General features: G+C 40.3%; 1 protein-coding gene across 1 annotated transcript in view; it reads left to right on the forward strand.

Annotated features, from left to right (window-relative positions):
• Positions 1–17,506, forward strand: part of unc5cb (unc-5 netrin receptor Cb) — a 123,080-nt gene extending 105,574 nt beyond the window's left edge. Inside the window, exons 8-17 of the mRNA XM_062434780.1 lie at positions 1,179–1,235; positions 3,963–4,154; positions 7,429–7,791; positions 10,690–10,777; positions 10,936–11,107; positions 14,039–14,272; positions 14,982–15,131; positions 15,222–15,386; positions 16,165–16,343; positions 17,347–17,506. Of these exons, the coding sequence (XP_062290764.1) occupies positions 1,179–1,235; positions 3,963–4,154; positions 7,429–7,791; positions 10,690–10,777; positions 10,936–11,107; positions 14,039–14,272; positions 14,982–15,131; positions 15,222–15,386; positions 16,165–16,343; positions 17,347–17,506 (1,760 nt within the window). The remainder of the gene's footprint in view (positions 1–1,178; positions 1,236–3,962; positions 4,155–7,428; positions 7,792–10,689; positions 10,778–10,935; positions 11,108–14,038; positions 14,273–14,981; positions 15,132–15,221; positions 15,387–16,164; positions 16,344–17,346) is intronic.
• The last annotated feature ends 1,300 nt before the right edge of the window (positions 17,507–18,806 follow it).

Raw genomic sequence — 18,806 nt, forward strand, 5'->3', positions numbered from 1 at the left:
ATATATATATATATATATATATATATATATATATATATATATATATATAAGAAGTAGTAGAAGCTCAAATTTAGCCTAAGCATTTTAAGTGATGACATTAGTTTTGCCAGACAGCTATATTTTTCTGAGGTTGGAAATCTGTAATAGCTAAAACACAGACAACGATTTCCTGTACAATGGGTCCCCCCCTTTCTCCTTAGCTGTTGTCAGCAAAGAATAATCTTTGTCTGTCTGGGGCTCTGAGGTTTCCTTTGGAGCCCACCCACTGAAGCATGCTTTTACTGTGGACTCAGTCAGGATGAATAGAAACTCTACAGGATGGGTTCAAATGGGCCATCAGTTAGACTGACCCTGACAGTCACCTCCCCCTGCTCCTGCCCAGCCTCCCCGTTGCCTGATTACATGTACACTACAGCCCCATCTATCAAGCCATTGATTTTCCTGTCGGTCCACTTGTCTGCCAGTGGCTCTCTCCCTCTCCAATAAGGACTACATTGTTTGTATAGTTGTTTATGGATGTCCCAGGGAGACTGAATATTATGTGCACTAGTGCATGTTCCCTGGCTGCTCACCATGTCATTCTAACTTAAGAAGATACTAATTTTAACACATGAACTGACCACAACAAAGTCAAAACCCCAGTGTGAGCCAAAACTCTTTTGAAGTTTTTTCTCCAAATCTCTGTCCTTCAACCTTCTTCCTTTTTTTATAATTTCCTAACATAATCATTACTTTTATTGAGTGCACTACACTCTCCATCCACCTGCAAGTGACGGATGCAAGGCTGTTGGTTCTATTGACTGTGTTGGAGCCAACACTTTATCAGTCTCTCCATTCCCCTCACCTGCCAGTATGAGTCCTGCTGTTGCTGAGGCACTAAGCTCAGTTGATGGATCATGCCACTCCCTCACAGAACCTCCACATTGCCCCCACTCTTCTCATCCATCTCTATACTCTATGCACACATCTGAAGAGAAGGGGCCAAATCAAGAAAGATAACTTCCCTGCATCATCACTCCTACTCATGAGTTTGTTGCTGTCTCATTTGTTGAGTTTGTTTTTCTGTTGGCTTAAATTTGATTTCCATCATCCCTCTCCCATCATCTTCCACCCTCCCTGTCCCTCTCCCTTACCTCCCTGACTCTCCCTCACATCCACAATCCATCCCTCTCTTCAAGGTTCCTTATATCAGAAGTCATCTGATGCAAAGGACACGATTGATGTGGGAAATCCATGTGAGTTATTGTTTTGTTTTTTTAAAATCTTTTATTCCCCTTTTACTTTATCTCTGCACTCATTCTCATGCCCGTCTGTATCTTTAATCTTGTTTGAAGGACTTCATTGGCAGGTTATGCATAAGGAATATGCAATCACTCACTTAGAAAACATTACATTTTTGCAACCAGAAATGTTTCCAAAATTGCCAAAAAATGCCTGTAAGAGAATTAAAATACATCCAGTATGTTTCATTGTTCTTTCGTGCACATCTATGTTTCATAACTGCTATTCTGTTTTTTACTTCCAGATAGCCACCTCAGGGCATCTGCTTTTTTTGATTTCTGCTCTGTCCTCTTTCATAATGTGTCTCTGCTAGCTGCTTGCCTGTTTACAGCCATGTTACTGTTCTCTAACTCATAGCTGACACTGGCCTTTACCCTGTTGCTCCTTGTGAACTTCAGCCTGACAGTTTGGTTCGCTGTCAGCTCAGACTCCAAGTCTGGCAGAGAAGTTAACCCACTGTTTCTCTCTCTTAGTGCATATCTCTCAATATTTTTCTCTGTCTGTATATATCACCCCGACTCTAAATCTCTGCGTCCTTACAGAGAATGGAGTGTTCAATAATCCCTTTCATTTCCATTTCTTGTACTTTTCCCTTTCTGACAATGGCTCGTGTTCAAAGGGATGTATTAATCTAAGTGATACATTTCAATGCGTACACTTAGCAGGTTGCTGCCTTTATCATCAAAGCGTGGGTGGAAGATTGTTCGACTGAGGATATATGTTAAATAACTGCAGGGAAGCTTGGCAGAGGGAGCACAGTGAAATTACATTTTCAGACTTTCATCACTGGCTTCCTGTTCTGTTTTCTGTTCGTGTCTGAGCTAGAGGAAGGATTAGAAGCCTAACGTATATGAGGATATATCTTGACACTCCTCTTTAATGTGATGTCTCAGTTAAGGCTGAATAGAGAGGATCTAGCCACATCTCTTCTTCCTGGGGACTGAGCGAATAAAGTCTTAGAAATGCCTACAGTGCTAACTCCTTAATTGTGGCCATTCAGCGGAGCTTAATCTAAAGGGAAGAAAAATCCACTTTTTCTAATCACCATGTTTGTGCTGTGAGCGAAAGGGAATTCCCATGTGAAGGTCATACCCAATTTCATTTCAATAGAGATTCTCTGAGAGCATGAAATGGACCAGTCAATTGTGTATTTGTTTAATTAGATTTAAAAAATCTATTTGTATGGAACATCCAGCCATAATGATAGAAAAATAAACTGCACTTTTTAGTACTGTATTTAAAACTTGGTGATAAATATTACACAACTTTATGCCTTTCAATTGTCACAAAAGCACTCTGCTCTAGCTTTTTTCTTCTTCTACTCCTTTATCCTCCGTCGTGCAAGACAACACAAGAGACACAGATTGAGTGCCATCTGTATCCCTGAGACACATGAGGCTAATTTACACAAATACTTGCTATCATGCATGCCCTGAATGTGCTTTGCATGGATTTATGGTTGATGCTGCCATCTACTGGTATAGATTCTGTCCCATTTGCATACTCAGATTATCTCACCAATGAAAATACATTATCAGAATACCTTTGTTTCCCTCTTTAATTACTATGTAGAACCCCTCCGACCTGTACTGTATGCATTCACACAGTATGTGGAACAATGCACACACTCAGACACACAGGCTCACACATGCCTTTTGACATTTCTCCACCTCTAAAGAAGAGTTCCCCCCCCCCCATTTGTCAACTTGGTGACAGTGAAGGACATTCTTTACAGAGAGTTCAGACCGTCAGTAGGCATCCATTAAAAGGTCCGATGTGTAATGAGTGCCTGTCTGCAGTCTGCGTTTCAAACAGCCACTATATCTATGCCAGGCTTTCTAATCACAGAGGTTTCTCCAGCTGGAAAGTGGACAGAAAGACGATGGGAGGGGAGAAAGAGATGAAAGACAATTTTGAGAAATGCAAGCTATGTCTAGATCGTATCTGCAGTGTGTAAGAACAAAGACAGAGACAGACTCTGAACTCTAACACAGCACGGTAATTTGAAGATGAAAACATCTATATCTCCGTCTTCAGAACTTTTGATCTAGCTTCTGAGCCCGCTTGTTAGGACAGTGTGTCATTGTGTTGCATTGGAACAGCCTTCCTTATTAATTGCGCTGTCGTGCACAAACAGAGTTTTTCATCATTACTGTATCTTTATTTTCTTGTTCATCTTTATGATGCAGTATACAGCCATTCTCATCCATACTATGCCATATGACTCAAGTCAAGACTCCAGTATATGTTTGTAGTAAGTTGATGTTAGATGGCAAAACTGACAGGTGAAAAGGAGCCAATGTTTGGCATCATACTGTAGGCATCGATATCATGTTTTAGTGGTGTCCTTTTTCACTTTTGACGATAAAAGAGTCCCGTGTTATTTCATCAACAACCAGACTAGTTTCAACAGCGGGCCCAGCATCAACCACAAAGAAAAGAAAAAAGACAGGAGATATAATGTATGCATTTATTTCCCAGTAGGTTGTTATTAATATCCGGCTCAATTTTAAACCAGGATATTAGTCTGCTGATAATAGCTTCATCACTACTCCTGCATATTGAGAAAGAAAGCTTAATGCTTTTGATGTGAACTTATGAGATCTTAAAAGACAATTTTTTTTATCTCTCTCTGTTTTGTCTCTCTTCTCCACCCCCCCACCCCCCCATGTGTCCTCCAGTGGCCCCCAGTACAGATGATGTAGCTCTGTATGTTGGTATTGTCATAGCGGTGATCATGTGCCTGGTTATCTCTGTCGTCGTGGCGCTCTTCATCTACAGGAAGAACCACCGGGACTTCGACTCTGACATCATTGATTCCTCTGCCCTTAATGGAGGCTTCCAGCCGGTCAGCATCAAGACTGCTCGCAAAGGTGAGTCACGGGATAAATATGTGTGGGTTTTTGTGTGTATGTGTATAGGCCATAGTCTGTATATAAAATGGACGTAACATCCGTGACGTCACCCATTGGTTTGTGGACTGCTGCTCGGAAGCAAATAGTTTCAGATTTGAGCAGCGCCATCTTGAAAATTTCCGGTGCATGCTGGGTAAAAAAAAACACGGATTCTACTTATATGGGCATCAGGTGGAGCAAGACCTGTGAACCAATCAACCTGTCAATCACCACGTAGCCACGCCCTAATGCATACCCTGCTTTATCGTCACATATAAAATCAGGGAGGCCAAAATGTCCCAAATGAACATCATACTGCATTGAAGAAGGCTTTAAACTAGCGATTGAGACCATAAACACATTTTGAAAACGTTTACTGAGGTTAGAAATCAAGTGAGAAGTTGGTAAATTCTCCATTGACTTGTATAGACACGGAAGTCCTTTTGACACCAAAACAGTCGCCCCCTGGTGGCCTTTTGATAGAATGCAGTTTTAAGTTACTTCCGCGTTGGCATCATTTCAGAGGACCAGAACTCCCCGCCTGGTATGGGCGCATCCATCTGTGTGCATGCATGTTAAATCTTGCTTTCAAATGTATACATGACTCCCTGTTGCTAGTGAGCTAGTGAACATTAGATGGCACTTGGTCTGGGTATCATTTGAAATGTTCATAGATTAGTGACGATACTTGAGACACTTGATTAAAACAAACTTAAGTTGTTAAATATTGTCTCGATTCAAGAAGCCTTGAAAGAGCTTGGACAAAATATTATCATCTAAAATTGTCAAAATTATTATTCAAGTCAAGGAATATAACATTGAAGACAAGACTGAATCTGAGCAGACATTTGATGCTAACTTTGGGTAATTGTCAGTGTTCGATTGTCAGTGCTACACATAGATTTCACTCAGTTTCAAAAAAAAGTCTTGAGGTTAGATACCCTGCCCTAGATGGCACACATGCATTGTCAGGCACTGGTAACCGCTTGCATTAGCAACCCATTATATTAGCAACGCATTGCATTAGCAACCCATTGCATTAGCAACCCATTGCATTAACCTGGTTAGATATGTCTGACTTAGCTGTTATAGCAACACATGTGTTAGTGATGATGTGAATGTAAATGTGCCCTTTTGACTGTGGATGAGCAGCAAGCTTTGCAAGGGGGGAATACAGGCAGCATGTTCGTGCGGGTGGGATGATGAAACTATTAACATGCTTGACGTTGCGAAGAGAGGCCAAAGTATGCACATTAATTAAGGCATAATAAGGCCAAGTCTGTATGTCACATATTAGACCGTAATTATATCTGGCCTGGTGACACAGGACTTAAAAGTTAGACTGCAGGGACAGGTGGCAACGAGCTGGACAAAAAGACAGCGGGGAAACAGACAGATCAGAGTAAGAGTGTTGTGAATGGTCATTCTGGGGTTTTGGGAAGATGGAAAAAGAGACGATAACAGAGATGGAGGCAGACAGGAAATTAAAAAAAGATGTTGTAAATAATTGTTAGGACAGCAAACGTACAGCTGCAATTTAGATCCAAAGTATTTGCTAAGAGTGCTCGTTCTGTCACTGTCACTGTCGATGTCTGATTCACACCCATCATCTACTAATCCAGCACTGAACCCACTAAGAAATATTTGAAAAAGCAACATTGATTGGAGAGTTTATTCAATTTAAAAGTACAGATAATTATGTGCAAAAGATAACCATATTTTAAAAGCTGTTTTAATTTAACCATAACAGTTTAAGTCAGAACTTAATCTTATTTGATTTCTGTAAAAAATGAATAGTGATATTGTTTCCATTAATATGTCCACCCCTGTGTAATTATCTCCAATAGAATTCGAAAAGGAAATAGATTTCCATTTGATTACATAGGTTTAAACTCAACTAATATAGTTATCTTCATACATATACGAAATATTATTATGGATGTTAGCCTCTAGCTATCCAAATCAGTAGATGCCAGAACAAGTTTACTGATTGCAGGACCTGATATAGACAAAACCAGTCGAGTATGTGCAGATCTGCTCTGACTGAAAATACTCGAGTTGAGGTGTAAAACACATCAAACCTCATTTGATGTGAAGAAGACACATTTCTGAATACATGAAAGTAATGCAACTTATTACCACACCCACACTACTATACCGAACAGTAAGGCAAGGCAAGGCAGTTTTATTTATATAGCGCATTTCATACACAGTGGCAACTCAATGTGCTTTATATAAAACAAACATTTAACAGAAAAAATTGAAAAAAGAAGAAATAAAATACTATAATAGAGCATTAAATATAAGGTTGCAGCATAAAATAATGATTAGCTTTAAAATCATTAAAAGGACATAGAGTGCAAATGAAAGATTAACATTTAAAGTGCTTTGAAATAAAGAGTTCAATCATAAGCACAGGAGAAGAGAAGTGTTTTTAACCTGATTTCAGTTCTGCTGGTAGTTTGTTCCAGTTGTGTAAATGCTGCTTCACCATGTTTAGTCTGAACTCTGGGCTCCACTATCTGACCTGAGTCAGTAGATCTCAGAGCTCTACTGGGTTTATATTCTACTAACATGTCATTCATGTATTCTGGACCTAAACCATTCAGTGATTTGTAGACCAGTAGCAGAACTTTAAAATCTATTCTATAGCTGACTGGGAGCCAGTGTAAAGACAGTAAGTGATGTTTTATATAGACTGAATAATAACAGCAACTACTGTACTACTGCTAAAAAAGATGGTAATGACAATAAATCATTATTCTGACCATTTATCTTCTCTTATTTGAAAAACTTTTTCTGACTTTCATTGACATCTATATCATTTGGAAACTTGGTGAGTGGGGTGGAGGCAGTGGAGGAGCTGGAGGACAGAGAGCTACTGCTGCCCTTGCTCCACCCACTCAGCCCAGCTATTGAACATTCATCCTTGTACCTACAGGGTAAACTGAGCATTAGTGATGCCATCTGGTACTCATGAATCACAGCTGCGCCTTTAACTTCTCTGACTGAGTAATGTTTCTTGGTGGTGAAGTGGACTTCCCTAATGAGTGAAAAACAAATGAGTATAGCCAGACAGCAGCCTTTGCTGATTGCTGCCAACACTTCATTTGCTTGAGGTTATTTTGGTTTCGAGTTAGTTTCTCACAAGCTCTCCACATCCACAGTTGGAGAAATGAGTGTATGATGACCACAATAGATCTTTTAAGTCATTTACTCTGCTTGACTGATGTCATTTTCTTTTCACCTCCAGCTGATCTCCTAACAGCACCCCCTGACCTGACCTCAGCGGCCGCCATGTACCGCGGCCCCGTCTATGCCCTCCATGATGTTGCTGACAAAATCCCCATGACAAATTCTCCCCTGCTGGACCCTCTTCCCAATCTGAAGATTAAGGTGTACAACTCCTCAGGCTTAGTAACGCCACAGGATGACCTGGGAGGGGAGTTTTCCTCTAAACTGTCACCCAAGCTACCGCACTGTCTCCTAGACAACAGTGACAGCACGATGGGCCGTCGCACACAGACCCAGACGTTGCTCCGCACCAGGGACCCGTCCTGCACTGCACTGGGCTCATTCAGCTCCCAAGGAGGGCACCTCATTGTCCCCAACTCAGGTACTGTACCAGACAATGTGCTGTGTTTTAATTCAGTGAATATTTATACTTTTACCCGGCCAAAATCGGTTGCATATTTCAAAATATGCATGGATAAACATGATATAACAAAGAAAAATTGAGTTCTGGTTCATGAAAGAGGATCTCTTGCTAGTTCCAGCAAATTCTGTCATAACCTGTCTCAAAACCCATTAGCTCTCCTTTGTCTGGTTTGATCAGAGCTGCATGTTTTCATCCACTCAGTGCCTCTCCTTTCAGGTGCTTTATGAGCTCTTCCTTACATGAGCATTTTGTTATAGTACCTCCTGCTGTGTGTATGTGCATGTAAGAAGCACATGTGTGTGTGTGTGTGTGTGTGTGTGTGTGTGTGTCCTTCTCTCCATGTCCCAAAAAGGCCACTCATTCATTCATAATAGGCTGGTGATGACGTTCTCAGCCCAAAATGTTACCCTCGCAGATCTCATGAAATGGGCTCTTGAACCTTCAGGAAAACCATTATGTCTCTTTAGTGGTGATCTGCTCTTCAGGTTGTAAGAAGTCCAATCATTACAGTAATGACAACTGTTCCTTTTGAGACATACCTAACAGCCCATTAGTTTACTCCTCATTAAAGAAATAATGATATTATTTCAAGGGATCTTTAAAAGCAATCCCTTAACAATAAGCATGCATAGTTTGATATGTGAAATCTTGGTTATCAGATTTTTGACATAGACAAATGTCATATGACTTAAGATATAGTCATTCCGACTTCTCATGACTCCTTATGTCCATACGGGCATATTAGAGTGCCTACTAAACTATCCATTATACATGGAGTGAAATACAATGCTACATGTGTACAGTGTACCTGTACCTTACTATTTCTACAAGGATAACCTTTACACACGCAGACATGACTTGAAATAATATGCTAAACCATATGTAACTTATCAGTGTATTGACTGCTCACAGTATGACAAGGGGTTGATGGATACTTAAGGTGTGTGCAATAGAAGTACATCATAGAGGTGTACTATTTCAGACAGCTTACATTAGCTATGCTGTCCTCACTTCAAACGCATACGGGCTGTTTGTAACATGCCACAGATGCATGTTGACAGGCAGAGACAAACTAGCAGAGACATTAAAGGATACACAGACTTCTCAAGTTTCTTAAGTTTTTTCTTTTTTAAGTTTTGATTCCTTTAAACATATTCTCAGCTGCGTTTGTGCACAGCCACCTCATCATGTTACATAGGCAGAAGGAGAGGAAAGAGCACATTTGATATTTGATCTGTTCGTGTGTCTGGGTAATGAAATATTTTGTGGCACTGTCAGTGTGGCTGTTTGGTATTTTGCATCTTAAAATGCATTTTCCCTTCTCTTTGAAGCTTTGCTGTGTGTGTGTGGGAGAGTGGCAGTGTGTGTGAGAGACTTCCCCATGGCATAGTTGTGATTGCCTTGCTAGCTAGCAAGAGAAGCTGTCTGTCACCTTTTGAAAAGTTCAGCACAAGGACATGGGAAATCAATGAGTTATCTGAGAAACCCCCTCCAGAGAGAGAAAGAGTGTGTACATTTGTGTGTGTGTGTGTGTGTGTGTGTGTGTGTGTGTGTGTGTGTGTGTGTGTGTGTGTGTGTGTGTGTGTGTGTGTTTGTGCATGATGGAGTGAAGGGCTCCTAAAAAAAAAATACTTTGGACAGGACATCATATCAAATCAATCTGAGATGGAAAAATGTAAATCCTGCTGGCTGCAGCAATATGAGAATGATATGAAGAGTAGAGAGAGATCATTGATTTTACCAATGAAATGTCACATCATTTCCTGATGCCATAGGAGAAGGCAGCAAAGTTCCCTAGTTATTTATATTTGAGACTGAGGGGACATGCAATTACAACTATACCTGTCTAAGAGAAATATGTATCAATTTTCATTAGAGATTCAACTGATCTTCACTCATGCAGTACTGCATTAAGATATGCCCATTATATGTCAAATGGTCATATTTCACTTTTGCATGTAAGAGCTTGAGCATTAGGGACTTTCATTTCCATTTACTAAATACTCAATTTGATGTAGCTGAGACTCACCATGTAGAGATACTTATATAATACCAATATCTTTAGTTTTTAGCCATATAAGCAGTGCAGCTCTATTGCAATGCCAGTTTAATAGTCAGTTCACCACTCTGGTCTAGACTGAAACACCTCAATAATTACTCACTAGCATTATTGATAGTGTTGAACTCTGCTTGTTTTCTCGACTGCTGGTTCATGGTTTTATGATGTGTGCTACATGTTTTATGCCATGTGTGCTCTTATGTGCTGCGTAGTCACTCTGTGCTGTTTATTTGTTAATCTGCTGCAGAACTGCAGGACAGAGTCCAAAACTAATTTGCCTGTGGAGACAAATAAAGTTTATCTTGAGCTTGATCTTGATTTTGATCTTGGATTGCCTTAAGATGAATCCTACTGATACTGGCTGTCATCTGTTATTTTCTCTCGCCACCATGAAGTTGATATTTGTGGTTTAGAGTGATATAGCTGGACAAGTATTTGATGGATTACCATGGAATTTGGTACCAATATTAAGATCACCCAAAGGATGAATTTCAATAAACTTTGATCCCCTGTCCTTCTATCCAGCATCAACAGGTCAACATTTTGTTTGTCCAGTAGCACCCAAACTAATGACATTCCTGTTATCCTTAGCTGCTTTGAATTTAGTACAAATTAAGAAATGTCAGCATGGAAATACGATGATAAAAAATGACATTTTCTAATAATCAACATGCTAGCCTCATGACAGGCTTCAACAAGACAAGCAACTGTAAAGACTCCACTGGTCTACCAGACAACTCACAATTCATACGTTTGCTTCTTTGTTTGTGTGTCTGTCTGTTTTTTGTGCTCCCCAGGGGTGAGTCTGCTAATTCCAGCCGGGGCTATTCCCCAAGGCAGAGTGTATGAGATGTATGTGACGGTTCAGAGGAAGGACAACATGAGGTATGCAGTGCAGCCTGCACCATCAACACCCCAGAGCTGTGTTTACCCCTGTCAGCTCCACCATGTCACACGTACACCAAGACTGCTGTCACAGTGCCACTAAACAGTGTGTGTGTGTGTGTGTGTGTGTGTGTGTGTGTAATTCTCTGCACCTCCAGGCCCTCAGTGGATGATGGCCAAACAGTCTTGAGCCCTGTGGTGAGCTGTGGGCCCCCCGGGGCCTTGTTGACTCGGCCCGTCATCATCACCATGCACCACTGTGCCGTGTTTGACGGCCAACAGGATTGGCTGATCCAGCTCAAGAGCCAGTCGCAGCAGAACAAGTGGGAGGTGAGATGTGGCATGCATGACAAAAACAACTGTAACTACTGCAACAGTAGACTAGCTTCTATAACCATGGAGAATTTTGAAAGCGTGCTTTTTGATAGTCATGTGAAGTATTAAAATGATGCGCTTGCCTCCAAAAAATAATAACATACAAAATTGATTCATAATTCTATTCTGCATTGAAATAAAGAGTGGAAACAGTGCAAAGAGGAACAGTATTGTGAAAAAAACAAAATGTAATGGGATGATAGATAGTGTAGCATGGAGGAGGTTAGGGGGATCAACTTTCCCTGCTTTGTTTGTGCAGCTCTACACTCAGAAGAAACTCCTGTTGCAACCAGGTGCTGAAATAGTAAACCTCTAATAGCAGGGAATGAGCTGGGACTGTTTTTCCCCCGACTGTTTTTCTTCTACCTTTATGAATGCCTATTTTTGTTTGTGTTTGCTGTGTGTGTGTGTGTGTGTGTGTGTGTGTGTGTGTGTGTGTGTGTGTGTGTGTGTGTGTGTGTGTGTGTGTGTGTGTGTGTGTGTGTGTGTGTGTGTGTGTGTGTGTGTGTTTTGGAAGATGTGTGCTTGCAGGCTTCATCATTAACTGTGCTGATGAAGATAAGTTGGGTTGCTGAGGGCAGCAATGTGAATGTTTTTCTGCCAATCTCCTCCCTCTTTCTTGCCTTCTTTTTCTTTCTTTCTGTTACACAAACACAAAAACACATTCACAAACACACATAAAAAAAGAATAATTGTAGAAAAACTATGCTTCCACTTCAATTAATAAACTTATTATTGTTCGAAATGGTCTGGTGACCACTGTCTGAGTTGAAAATCCAACTACTTAGCAACACCCTTTATCCAATATATAACCCTCTGTCAGCTCATCATTGCATATATGGGCTTTAATAACATCATTTTCAGGAAGTCTTTGCACAATCGCCACTGCTGATGTCATGATATGACTTATGGAGGAGAAAAAACTGCCAGACTGGCCCCACATGCCTTTGTGACATTGATGTATTACTTTGGGGCATCCAATAAAGCTCAGTGTAAACTGAGTGTTTTTAGGGAAAAAATAACTATTGATTAAATCTCTGACCTGTCAGGAATGCAGATGGTAATATCCAATATGATGCCAACATCCTTTATATGAGTTTCTCTCTCCACTGAGGCCGGCAACCATGCTGAATGTGTGAAATACTGCTTTATATGACATGCTCTGTCAAGATGCGATTCATCATTGCAGTAGAAGCAGGAGAGAGGAGCTGCTCTCTCTCTCTCTCTCTCTCTCTCTCTCTCTCTCTCTCTCTCTCTCTCTCTCTATATATATATATATATATATATATATATATATATATATATATATATATATATATATATATATATATATATATATATATATATATATATATATAGTCACACAGTCATCACCACCAGTTGAGAATAATCAGTTCCATTGACATCCAGCATGCTGCACCCCTCCCCCATCATAGCACGCACACGCACACACAAGTGTTCAGTGTCGCTGAGGAAACATGGTGTCGTGATGATGATGAAGACAGCAGGTCATATAATGAGGAACATGTGGGGCTTTCTGCTTCAGTAACTCTCCAACAAAGATTTATCGTCCTACGCCTAAAAAAAAGAAAAAAAGAGATCAACTGATGAATGCAGAAATTTGTGATTAAATTATTCTGTATGAATGTGTGTGTGCATGTATGTGTTTACATGTTTGATTGTTTGCGCTTGAACACATATGTTTGAAGCACAAGCCTACTTTTCCACTGTGTGTTCTAATTATCCCCCAATAAGGAGCCCCAGTGCCATCCCCCAGGAGCAGTTAAAGAGTCTAATGATCAGCAATAATACTGCTGTTAAACAGCCTAGCTCACAATAAAATGCTATAATTCCTCTTCTGTCTCTCATAATAGGCTGAATTAATGCCAATGTGCTGCTCACAGGAGTGTTTGGATTACAGAAAGAAAGAGAGAGAGAGAAAAAGCAAGATCAAGAAAGATCAATGAGGGGGGAAAAAAAAGGGAGTTTTGGGTAAGCCTCTTCAGACCAGACATGCTTAATGAAATGGAAATATGCCCTGGCATTAGTGCTATTACAGGGGGGCAAATATAAATGGTCTGGACACTCGCTTTTTCATTACCTCACATATATGCTGTCAGATATTATTAATACACACGTTAAGTTTAATTTCTAAGGGATAGAGCTTACGTAAAAAGGCTGTGACCCTTCACTATACATCCACCCACTTCAATTGATGGTCTGCTTCCAAATTAGCTATTAACTTTCCACTGGACAAGAACAAGTTATGTCATACATGTGAAATATCCAGTTAAGAATATTGTGTAAGTTGAATAATTACGACTGTGACTAATGAAGGTTTTTAAGTACCTCTAGCATACACACAAATGCACTAGTTCAGCTTTTTCCACTATAACAAAAATTTAATGAAGTTACAATATGCTCAGTTTCAAAACATGCAAATGCATCTCAGTGTACCAGGTATTGTGTATAAAAAATAAGGAGATAATTCAAATTCAATGCAAATTCAGATTCAGTGTACCTGTATTACTTGAACTAGAAATTGAACTCATCCGGCTGTGTCCAATTAGTTTCATTGAATGATGAATGTTAAGAAAATGTTGGTTTTCTTCATACTTTAGATTTTTAAGTTAAATGAGAATTCAGATTATTCTTTGCTGCTGTATAAATAGCTACACTTTGTCTTTGCTTCCTGACAACAGAAATCATATAAATGAAATGTAGGTGTGACAGAGTGTCCACATTAGAAATGCTCTTAATCATGTCGTCTTTTTCCTGTCCATGGTGTAGCAATATTATGATAAACCATCAGCTATTTCTGTCTTTTTTTTTTAGCTTATCTCCCACTCATGTGTCATGTCTTATTTCTTCCTGTCTACTCTGTAGGATGTGGTGGTGGTAGGAGAAGAAAATTTCACCACGCCATGCTACATCCAAATGGATGACGAGTCCTGCCACATCTTGACAGAGACACTGGGTACCTACTGCCTCGTGGGACAAGCTCTCAGTGCTTCCACCACCAAGCGCCTCAAACTAGCCATCTTTGGCCCTGTCACCTGCCCTGCTATGGAGTACCACATCAGAGTCTACTGCCTGGATGACACACAGGACGCACTCAAGGTAAATATACTGCAGGTTTTATGTGTGTGTGTGTGTGTGTGTGTGTGTGTGAGTGTCCATTCTTTTGTCTCTCTGTGTTTGCATTGGTTATGTAGCGGAAATTAAATATGTTTGTGTTTGTAAGCATTAATTATATTTGTGAGTTTGTCATTTCAACTGACTTGTTAATGTTAATGTGTGTGTTTGCGTGTGTGTGTGTAGGCATAGCCAGCAGATGAAGAGTGGGAGGTGGAATGAGAATTTTTTTTTGTGTTGGTGTGTCACAATGAGCAAAAAAAAAAAAGCTCTTGCATTTGAATAGAGTTGCTGCTCCAAGAAAGATGTAGAATAAGCCACATTTATCCCCCTAGTCCACTGTCGTCTCCTTACCTCAATTCTGCTTAACATGCATCCACCTACATGGAGAAAAGATAAGGAAGGATTATTGTACTGAGGAGGGTTATTGTAATTGGTTATTAACTTTGGAAACAGGTATTGAGAAGTGATAGGGATCCTGCTGCAAGGACATTAAAGTTTCAGATGGCAGGTCTAGATTCAGGTTCATAAAACGTTAAGGGGAAATGTGTTGAATATACTATGAAAAACATTTCCATTAAGAGTATTTGATACAGACTACTGTAGCAAACAAAAGAACAACTGACCATAGCAGCTCAAAAGAAGAGTTGTTTTGAGGTCATATATTTACTTAAGTGTGTGTTTGTGCATTTAGGAAGTTCTACAGATGGAGAAGCAGATGGGTGGGAAGTTGTTGGATGAACCAAAGACTCTCAACTTTAAAGACAGCACCCACAACCTGAGACTTTCCATCCATGATGTCCCCCACACGTTGTGGAAGAGCAAACTACTAGCCAAGTACCAGGTAAAGTCATGTACACTTTGTTGCCTTGAACAGTGTTATATGCTCTCTGACAGTCAACTAACTCCTTTTGTCTTCCTTCCATCATTGCAGGAACTTTCCTTTCAGCAAGTTTGGAGCGGATCACAGAGGAATCTCCACTGTTGCTTTACTCTGGAGCGGTTCTCTATTAGCACTGTGGACCTGGCCTGTAAGATATGTGTACGCCAAGTGGAGGGTGAAGGACAGATTTTCCAGCTGGATACTACACTGTCAGAGGTAGGGGTTAATATTTGACTAAATGTAGCATTGTGTATAACAGTTCTCCTTGTCTAGTTATAAGCATTGCATCAGGTTTGTATTGAAATCTTTTAGAGAATCTGGAAATCTGGATTTAGCATTTAGAGCTGATTGAGTGTCTCCACTGTGATGGACACTTGAATGAATTCACCCTTTCCTCCATTTCCTTTTCGCTCTTCTTGCAACGTACATAAAGAACGACACAGTAGAAGATTGAGAGTCTTGACCCTGCAGAGTTCGTACACTCCTGCCTATGACAGGCCAATGCAGAGCAGAGAGGAGCAGAGGGAGAATAATCACCCTCCAGTCATGCTGTACATGCTTCACAAAGGCCATCTGGACAAGAGAATAGAGGGGATAGAGGGATGGAAGAGCACTCCAGCTTTGTTCTCCGTAATGAGATGAATTACAATACATGCAGTGCTGAGCTGTGTCCCTGTCTGGCCTTGGTTCATTTGTCTCTGGGTCTCGCTCTCGTTTCTGCGGCCAGACCTCCAGCACTTAATCTTCCAGTTGCAATATATTTAAAAATCACTCTGCTTGCATCAATAAATGGATGGCAATGAAATGAATAATGCTCACTTTTTATAGGATGGAGAACCAGGCATTTTTCTGTGCTACAAATCCATTTGAACTAAATTATGTTACATTTCGTGAGATGGCGTTAAATTATGTCCATGCAGCCTGCAGCTGGAAAAAATGCAATTACTACATTCAATGTCTTTTATTCAAACTCTCTCTCTCTCTCTGTCTGCAGGATTCCCAGAGTATCGACACATCTTTGCTGGACCCCGCCAGTAACATCACCACGCTGGTAGGGCCCAATGCCTTTCGCATCCCCGTCTCCATCCGACAAAAGTTGTGTGGCAGCCTGGATGCACCACAGACCAGAGGCAATGACTGGAGGATGCTGGCCCACAAACTTAACCTTGATAGGTGTGTAAAGAAAATAGGGCAGTTCAAGAGATACAATGACTGAGACAGTGACTCAGTTTTGGGCCCTTAGTGGTCACAGTCTAGCTGCTGTAACAGACTGTCATATGGTTTATTTATCTATTTATTTATTTCTACCAAGGGGAAATAAACGAGATGAATGAAAAAGAGTGCCTTTTCTGGAAATGAGCAAATTCACAATCTCCCTATTCTGCAGAATACTGATCCTTAAATCCCTTTTTTCATTTAGAGAAGTAAGCAACAAGATCATACTGGGAATACCACTGTAGATAACTAATCTGTTTTTATTAGGTTTTGATAGTTCTATAGGAAAACGACTCAATGTGATAAGCATCTGTTGAATGGAGATTAATTGAGCCGGACTGAAGTGCGACAGACAGAGAGAGACGAAAATAGAGTGACGCTTGTCTTTTCAAAACGTCACCTCTTGTGTCTTTTATAATCTAATGGGATAGAGGTACAGTGTGTGTCCATTTATAAGGTCCCAGCTCAACAGGGGGGGGCCTTATCACAGGCAGCAGCTGCAGATTGATGAGACCACTGACAGAGTGTGGCGTGAAGGAAGGAAAACGCAGAGGAGAGACTTGAACCAACATCTCTTTCAAAGCTCACATTGATGATAAATACAGCAGTGCAGCATATTTTCTATTTTAACTAACTAAAAAAAAAACGAAATGTTTGTGCACTTATTGTGAATATCAAAAACTGAGTGACAGATTTTTAAAACATCTGTGTAAAAATAGGATTTCATAGGAGTCATTTGAAGCACAAACACTGTTGGTTAACCATCTTTTTTCTTCTTTACTTGCAGCTGTAACCCTGACATTTAGATGAACCAATTGTTGCATTAAAAAAACAAAGAGAAAGGCAGAAAAGGTCTTATATGTACAGACATTTGTGCAGGAAGGTTACTGTAATTCATGTAAATAATTCACCTCCCTTTTCTATTTCAACCTTCTTTGTTCTGTCACAATCTCTCATTCAGGTATCTTAACTACTTTGCCACCAAATCCAGTCCTACGGGAGTCATCCTGGACTTGTGGGAGGCCCAGCATTTTCCTGATGGCAACCTGAGTCGCCTGGCCCAGGTGCTGGAGGAGATGGGTCGCCATGACAGCCTCATTCCTGCAGTGACTGAACATTGATATCTGCCCGCCTGGGAGTGTGACACTCCAGGGGAGGAAGTAGACATAGAAAGAAAATAAGAGAGGAGGACACCCAAGAAGCAAGGGGAGACATTTGGCATCACAATGATAAATGCACATACACCCTCCCAGATTCCACGTGTGCACACTCGGAGAAGTAAGAAGACAGAAACAGCCACGTCTACTCAGCCATGACCCAGTTAAACATTGGCAACAAAGGGTGTAATAACTTGGAGGGTAAACAAGAATCTCAGCCAGTCATTTCTCTCTAGCTGTTCCTCTCTCTCTCTCTCTCTCTCTCTCTGTGGTACAACGACTTGATATTTTTGGCTGTAGTTTCCTTGGAAACAGCTGTCCAGTTATTTGGACGGACTGTGTGAATATGTGTACGATGCCCTTACCATAGACAGTCTGAGAAGTGGCACACTATCAGAGGTCAAAAGATCAAAGGAACAAGGCTTGAATCAGAGGACGCATCTCTCTCACTCTCCAAATCAGTCACCATGGCAACTCCATGGACGAGTATGTGTTCTGTGATAACATAGTATTTAATAATATGCCTATTTATACATATCGTTTTTGTATTTTATGCTGCCTGTTATGAAATACTTTGCAATGTCCTCTGTTTTGTTTCTTCTGTCATTATGTTGGACTGTATCATAGCGCCTTCTGGTGGACTCTTGCAGTAATGACTCATCATGCCAGCCACAATTACATGTACAGAAGGAAATCAATGATGTAATCATTCTACGGTTTTAGTGTTGCTGTCGTAACTACTATTAATACTTTTATTCTTGTTATGTATAATTATTGATTATGTGCGCTTATTTTATATGATTTTTTTTTTCTTTAAAATATTTTTGATAAGTTGCATTGGTTATGAGTTTTTCTTCTTTCTTTCTCTTTTTGCATGTTTTTACCAGGTCATTTGGCTAAAAAGAGAGGACGATCAATATCATTTTCCCAAATTGAATAAACTCCATGACTGATGCTAATGATTTGTATGTTGTTCAAGATGATGTCATCGACAGACATGCAACCAGAAAGGAGAGGTAGCTGTTGTGGAAAAGAGAGGAAGTGTGTGGTTTGTCAAATAAGTATATTTTTGTAGGACTAATGCAACGGAAGACAACTGCTTTTTACCAAATAATTGGCACACAGTGTATGAGGTTAAATTTAGTATGGGAGTTAATCATCTAAATATCGAGTGTCATTCTAAACCGCGTCATTTCTTGTGTGCACAACTGAATGACAGTCATCTAATTTTGGGTGTAACGGGAGATATTATGGTAACTCAGAC

The sequence above is a fragment of the Scomber scombrus genome, chromosome 15 (genome assembly GCF_963691925.1).
Source record: "Scomber scombrus chromosome 15, fScoSco1.1, whole genome shotgun sequence".
NCBI lineage: Eukaryota > Metazoa > Chordata > Actinopteri > Scombriformes > Scombridae > Scomber > Scomber scombrus.